At 52.9% G+C, this 6,625-nt stretch overlaps 3 protein-coding genes across 3 annotated transcripts; 1 reads left to right on the forward strand and 2 right to left on the reverse strand.

Moving 5' to 3' along the window:
* Nucleotides 1–105: 105 nt before the first annotated feature.
* TRPG (anthranilate synthase component II) lies at nt 106–1,056 on the reverse strand (the record flags this gene model as incomplete). The annotated part of the gene is made up of 2 exons (XM_005852507.1): nt 106–811; nt 1,013–1,056. Coding segments are annotated over 2 exons (750 nt in total), but the record flags the coding sequence as incomplete, so codon positions are not given.
* Nucleotides 1,057–1,733: 677 nt separating this feature from the next.
* NGA_0702900 (uncharacterized protein) lies at nt 1,734–3,281 on the reverse strand. Its single transcript, XM_005852506.1, has 4 exons — nt 3,046–3,281; nt 2,508–2,745; nt 2,068–2,359; nt 1,734–1,865 (listed from the first exon to the last, which is right to left on the reverse strand). Exons 1-4 carry the CDS (start codon nt 3,255–3,257, stop codon nt 1,768–1,770), a joined length of 840 nt encoding a protein of 279 aa, XP_005852568.1. The 5' UTR covers nt 3,258–3,281; the 3' UTR covers nt 1,734–1,767.
* A 1,468-nt stretch (nt 3,282–4,749) lies between these two features.
* Nucleotides 4,750–6,548, forward strand: NGA_0702800 (uncharacterized protein; the record flags this gene model as incomplete). Its single annotated transcript, XM_005852505.1, has 8 exons — nt 4,750–4,838; nt 4,996–5,114; nt 5,236–5,379; nt 5,561–5,710; nt 5,864–5,923; nt 5,998–6,063; nt 6,308–6,508; nt 6,534–6,548. Exons 2-8 carry the CDS (start codon nt 5,010–5,012, stop codon nt 6,546–6,548), a joined length of 741 nt encoding a protein of 246 aa, XP_005852567.1. The 5' UTR covers nt 4,750–4,838; nt 4,996–5,009.
* Between the last annotated feature and the right edge of the window lie 77 nt (nt 6,549–6,625).

Consider the following 6,625-nt stretch of genomic DNA (forward strand, 5'->3'; position numbering starts at 1 on the left):
AGGGTGAGGAGAGAGTTGGGTATGTGGACGTCTCGGGTGACCGGCCGAGGACGGGGGGGAGGGGAAGAGGAGGAGGGCGGACACGATCGAGCAAGGGAGGGACCAAGCCCTCCTTTCGCTCCCCCCCTGTCCGCGACTCCCTGCGGCCCTCCACCCCCCGTCCCTCCCCCCCTCCCTCCCCCTCGCCCTCTCCCAGGAGAGTCGCTGGAAATTCCGCAGGAGAGCGTGGCCGTAGTGGGAGCCGATTGACTCGGGGTGGAACTGAACCCCGTAATGAGGCCGAGCCACGTGCTCGAGACCCATCAAGGTCCCGTCCTCCGACCAAGCCGTCGCCTTCAGCGCCCACCCCTGCCCCCCTCCCTCCCTCCCTCCCTCCTTTTTCCCTTCCCGGGGGGGCTCCACCACCAAGGAATGGTAGCGGACGGCGGGAAAATCTTGTGGAAGGTTCTGGAAGATGCCGCGGCCCGTGTGGGTGATCTGAGAGAGGCGTCCGTGCATAGGCCCACAAGGAGCGCGTATCACCCGCCCTCCATGGAGGTATCCAAGGCCTTGGTGCCCAAGGCAGACGCCCAGGATGGGGACAGAGTCCAGGTCGAGGGCTAACCGAGAAAGCCCGAAGTCCGAGGCTTTCTCGGGGGATCCCGGCCCCGGGGAGATGACAATGTTGTCGAAGGGGAATAGGGTGGAATTGGGAAGGCGGTAGGCAGCGAGGAGGCGGGTCCAATTGCCTTGGAAGGCGTCGTTGTAGATGATAGTGGGGGGGACGCCGTGGTTCACCTCAGCCAGGTAATGTGCCAAGTTGTGCGTGTAGCTGTCGTAATTGTCGATCAGCAAAGTCCGCAAGGGAGGTGGATCGGGTGTAGAAGATGAGAGACTGGAAAAGACACGGTGTTTGGGTGGTCGTGGACGGGTCAGTGGCTGCGCTAAGAGGGAAAGCTTCCCGCTCCCAAAGGCACTTGCTTTCGACACCAACTCCACAGCAACCACTGCTGTCGCAAGTAAGCATCCATACCCGCCGCGACGTCTTATTTCTGCCCGCTTGAGTCTTGAACGCATGTTTGATACCTCAGGGTCGTGGCTGCAAGGCCAAAGTGGGCATGGCACGGCAGGAACAAGAAAGCTGCCGGGCTCTGATGACTTCAGATCCTTACTCGTTCCACCGATTCGGACGATTAGAACCACCTGCGCCCCCCCCCAAAAAATAGGAATCGCGAACATGTGAGTCATTTCTCAACTATTCTCATCTAGACGTTGAGATCACGACCCCGTCGCGTTGCCCCCGATTGATGAGGTGGTATTATCTTCCCCTCTCGCCTGCTTCCCCTTGCGGCTGGAGAGCGACACGGGGTACGTGGCCTTTGTCTCGACGTCGTCCATCTTAGAAAAGGTATGCGGGCTGTATACATGCTTGCGTCACAGGCTTTGGACGTAGGCACTCTCCCATGATTTCATTTTGGAAGCCATTGCTTGTTCATATGCATGGTATGCTGCAAATTTGCCGTCTGCACTTCCTGTGGTTTGAGGACTTTAACCTCCCCGCTTTTTGTTCACGGGAGTATGTGTGCCCTGTACGTCCACACATGGCATGCCAGTGTGCTTGAGAGCAATGGATGTATTTCCTTTTTAAATTGTGAGGTCTTACTTAAGATTGTCCCTGCGTGCACGTGGCAGGGAAAGACATTCATGCTGGGTCTGCTCAATTGTAGTAATCAGAAAAAAGCTGTGCACCATAATTCTTCGGGTACCTCTTTCTTTATCACATTTTCTTTACAATCCAAGAGAGCGGGGAGTGACCACCTGCGGCGAAGTCTCAGCATAACTTATACGCGCCTGCGCCCGTGCTTGCCTTGCTTGCAAAAGTTGTTCTGTTAATCACGAAGATTGTATTGTATTGAAATGTTTGAAAGACGGGAAGGAAACCGACCACGAGCAGTAAGCGATACATGTAAATACTGTGATTGTCCCCTCTACGAAGATCAGATTTTCCGGCCTACACATATATCATATAAGGTACGGCCTAACCTCCCCGGAGCCTCATGTGCCGTTAGGAGTCCTCCTAGGACGCACCTTGACGTCGCCAGGCTTTTCTCCGAGTGTGATAGGCGTAGTATCCGACGCCCGTAACTGAGAGTACGGCTGCGAGGATCGCTGCCCCAATGAGTACGGCAAACAAGGCAAAACCTTTCATGCCTCCAGGTTTTGGGTCCGCCCCTTGGTCATGATCTCCTTCCTCGGGTCCTTTGGTTGGATCTCTGTCTCTGTTCTTCCAGAATGGAGGGATCTTGGGGAAAGGAGAGGATGGAACTCTGGCGGCGTCTTTCTCAGGAGGCGCTCGGACGGGCGGCTTGGGAGGGGATGGCTGGGTTTAAAAGAGGTCGGATAAAGAGGTCATGGAATCGACGCGGTGAGGATTTATGGCGGGGATGGATTGGTCAGGTGGAGGTTTATTCAGAATTCAAGAATCGTACAAAGCGCTAGGAAAAGTAAATAAAAATCGGCACGCTGACCTCGGATGGTGGAGATGGGGGAAGCGACGGTGGTTGTTCAATATTGCCAGTGGCGTCCACTTCCACTGGCGTTGCTGGGGCGGGCATAGAGTCTGGTTGTGGTGGCGAATAAGCATCCAAATGACCACTGCAGGTAGGAATTATGCCCCTCATACTCTCCGAGCACCGGCCTGCCACCTCGGTGCGCACACCATTCTTGCTATCCACATGGCAGCGGTCGTGGATGGGGTCGTAGTATCTATTTTTTCAAAAAAGGGGCATTTGTTGAGAAAAAATGACGTATTTGGGCAGGTATGTACACCGAGATGGCTAGAGTGCAGCAAATTTATGCCCCATTGTTCGAGTGTGCGCGGGCGACAGGTATTAAAGCGCGAGGGTGGGTATGTCCATGGAAAAGTTTGAGTGAGCTGTGATGCAGGTATATAGCTTTTATGGAAATGTACCACGAAGAATCCATGAAGACAATGGAGATTCTCACAGAAAATGCATTTGTCGCACCGACGACAAAATCGATGTTCAGGAGGTAACCCACACTTACGCGCACATCCCGGGGAGCCGCAGCCCGCTTAAGCCTTCCTTTATATCATCCGACGCACCCACAAATCCATCACGTATGTCTTGGAAGCCCAATGCATTTGTGAAGATCGGCAAGCATACAGTGAAAAAGAGGAAGGGATACAGGATAGGAATGGGCCGGAGAATTCCGCTGCTGTGCCCGGAAGGGACCTCCCTCTTCCTCAGCTGCACCATGTGGGACGCTGAATCGCTGTGTTTGGATAATAGATATTTAGTACTTAGATGAGGTTTTTAAAAATAATTGTGATAAAGGACGAAAAGACAAATAAGCAAGGGGGGATGGGGAAGGACGCGCCAACCCCGTATGTGTCGTCCCCCAGCAACGGATATTCAAATGTTTGAGGAGCGTCCATAGCATGCCGTCTTATGTAATTTTCTTCACTGGCCTTAAATCCCAGTGGGCCTGTATTTTCTTAACAAAAAATAGATCATATGGCATTATTTGAGCTCGGAGATCGGGGCAGCATTTTACCATGGCCAATTTTGAGCTCAGAAACTCTTGCAAGGTGTTGAACAAGTGTGCAAGTGCCCCTTCGATTCCATGTCTTTCTTGAATAGAAAATGATGCCTCAAAGAGAGCCTTTGGTCTAAAGATAATATATCAATCATTTACAGCAAAAACAACGGCTTGAATGTGTAAAATTCATAAATGGACAAAAGGAATAGAGAACGCCGATACTGCCAATACTATCGGGAAATTTCCTCATTATTCCCCATGCCATTGTTTTTGTGTGTCTTGCGTACTTCTCATTATCTACTCTCGTAAGGTGGCCTTAAAAATCGGATGTCCCTTCATGGTCCCTGTCGTGCTTAAAGGACTAGCATATGCTACAAAGCTCCTCACCCGAAGCGGAGAACCGTGGCTCGTGCTGTACTAGGCGTACATGCATACATTGATAGATAGGGAAAAAGCTATCTCATATGTTCAATTTTATGTAGTAGGCGTGATGTATAATGATTCATAATCAGCATATGCAGTTCCAGACAAAGTTGAAATTTCACGACGTCACCAATGTAATCGATCTTTTACGTGGGGCGAGCATATCTTCTGACATGATAATACGACTTTTGCTAATCAAAACATGTCGGGTACACGGAGGCAATATGATATTTGTGATATTCTGAATGTCAGACGTACCGGATTTAATCTGATGCTTGCGGGGCTAGAAACACGAAGAGATGACTGCAGCTGTTATTATAAGATCAAGTGTCACACCATCTGAGATATATTGGAAGGTATTGTCGTCAACCTTACTCTAACGGTCGATCAGATTTGCGAATTTGCATCAAAATATCCCGCGTTGAGCTTTTCATCTACGCTGCAGCATGCCGGAGCTGCGTTTTCCCCTCCTTAGAAAGGCAACCCGGATGTAAGCGTCATTTCTTCCTTGATGGGATGCGTCTGTCTCCCGAGACACATTTCCATTTGCGTTTCCATTACCGGACTGCGATACGTTGCAGGTAGACAGGCGCAGAGTGTGTCTCAGCGGTTCTTGGACAGGTCTTGGTGCCATTGCGCCTGTCCGTGTGTCCGTCGCGTGATTAGTGATTGAGGCGGCAGCATTACCATCAGAGTGCCCTGTGGAATGGAATGGGGGGCTTCATCGCCCCATCCACAAAGTCCAACAACAACCTTCACGACGCTCACTTTCGTGCCTTACGCCTCACAAAATCAGGCATACATACATAGATACATACCGAATCCTCCATAAAGCGCGAGTCAGGGGCTCTTAGGCACAAGGTTGCTTCACCTAAGTAAGCTTTCCTCATGGCCAATACCATGTTTTTTTTAATCTCTTCAATTCCTGCTTTGGTGTCTTTTGTCCAGAAAAGAAGAATGTTCTTGTATGATACTCTCCGCGCCTTTAATACCTTCGCAGCGTTAATTTTCCCTTGCATTGTCCACTCGCAGTATAAGAAACGATAATGCCTCCAAAGGCGAAAGCAAACAAGAAAGCCGATACAAAAAGGGCCGAAAAACTGATAGAAGACAAGACATTTGGCCTCAAAAACAAGAACAAGAGTAAAAAGGTGCGACACTTCCAGACGATCGGCCGCACAGCGGAAGCCGCGGAGCTTTCGTGCGCTGACACTGGCCGCATCTGCATGATTTTGCTGTGTTTCCGGCTAACCCTTTCATCTCCTCGTACAGGTCCAGCAATATGTGCAAGCAGTGACCACGCAGACGAAACACAACATCGGCGTCAAAACCGAGGCAGAAAAAGCGGCGGCTGCCAAAGCCAAGAAAGAAGCCAAGGAGAAGGAGGATGTGGAGCTGAAGCTGTTGTTCATGCAGGTTGGTGGAGGGGTTGGAGGCATTGGCCTCCGGACGATAGGACGGAGGGTTGAGGAAAGGGAGGTCAGATAGCGTAGGGTGCGTGGAGGAGGAGACGGGGCACAGGAAAGGCAGGTGCCTGTCCGACTGGGACGACGTGCAGGAATAGGGGCGTGGTCTCTAACTCGACCCTCCCTTCCAGATGCAAGCTGGCGCGGGCAAGACGAGCAAGGCGATGGAAGCAGCGGCAGAAGCCCAGAAGGCGAAGAGGGAAGCGGCCATGAAGGCCAAAGGCGGTCAAGGGGCCGCGCAGTGGATCGAGATCGACATGACCGGGAAGCCGTTGGAGGAGGTAGGGAGGGAGGCAGGGGGGGAGAGAGCGTCGAGGAGCAGTAGGAGTGGCGAGTTGAAGATGATGCGGCTCTCGGGTGCTGATGCTTGATCCGTGTCGCACGCTGCCGGGCCCCTGACGGCGGTGCCTCCCTCCCTTTTCGCTTGTCCGCAGGTCATCGAGTACGAGCGGCAGAAGCTGGCCTTCTTCAAGAAGAATGTGACGCCGGTGACGGTAAGCCCCAAGAGAGGGAGGACGGGAGGGAGAGGAGAGACGCAGGATTGAGTCTCATGTGGCCTTTTTGACAGGAGGAGTCGTTCGCGCGCTGGAAGAAGGAGAAGGCGGAGAAGAGGAAACGAGAGAACGCAGAGAAGGTGAGGGGGAGGAAGAGGGGGAGGGAGGGAGGGCGGGGGAGGAAGGAAGGGAGGGAGGGAGGGAGGGAGGAAGCGGTACGAACCTTGAAGCGTTTGTGGGCTGGGGCATCACTATGACATATCGGGAAGGGCGACCAGGTCCGGTCATCGGACCGCACTATCCTTCCACTTCTCTGACTTCCTCCCTCCTTCCCTCCCTCACTCCTTCCCCCCCTCCCTCCCTCTTTTCCTTCCTTTCTCCCAGGTGAAGGCAGAGATCGCCAAGAAGACAAAGGGGAAAGGTCTGAGCGTTTTGAGTGGGAAGGCTCTCTTTGAATACGATGCCGCCCTTTTCGTTGATGACGAGGAGGCGGGGGAGGAGCAGGTGGACGTGAAGAAGTTGAGGTCTCTGATGGAAGAGGAAGAGGATAGGGACGGAGAAGTGGAAGAGGGGCTGGCAGTGGCGGTACAGGAGAGTTTGTATCTGGAAGGGAGGGGGAGGATGACGATTTGGACGATTTGGAAGACGGGAGGAGGAGGAGGAGGAGGGAGGGAGGGAGGGCGGGAGGGGGGAGGGGGGGGG

This window comes from Nannochloropsis gaditana, assembly GCF_000240725.1.
Source record: "Nannochloropsis gaditana CCMP526 unplaced genomic scaffold scaffold1126, whole genome shotgun sequence".
NCBI classification, from domain to species: Eukaryota; class Eustigmatophyceae; order Eustigmatales; family Monodopsidaceae; genus Microchloropsis; species Microchloropsis gaditana.

Coding starts and splice junctions, on each gene's coding strand:
- NGA_0702900 (XM_005852506.1), bottom strand. CDS start 3,257: ATGGTGCAGCTGAGGAAGAGGGAGGTCCCTTCCGGGCACAGCAGCGGA. Junction 2,746..3,045: donor CGGCTCCCCGGGATGTGCGC/GTAAGTGTGGGT, acceptor TTGAAAAAATAG/ATACTACGACCCCATCCACG. Junction 2,360..2,507: donor CCCCATCTCCACCATCCGAG/GTCAGCGTGCCG, acceptor TTTTAAACCCAG/CCATCCCCTCCCAAGCCGCC.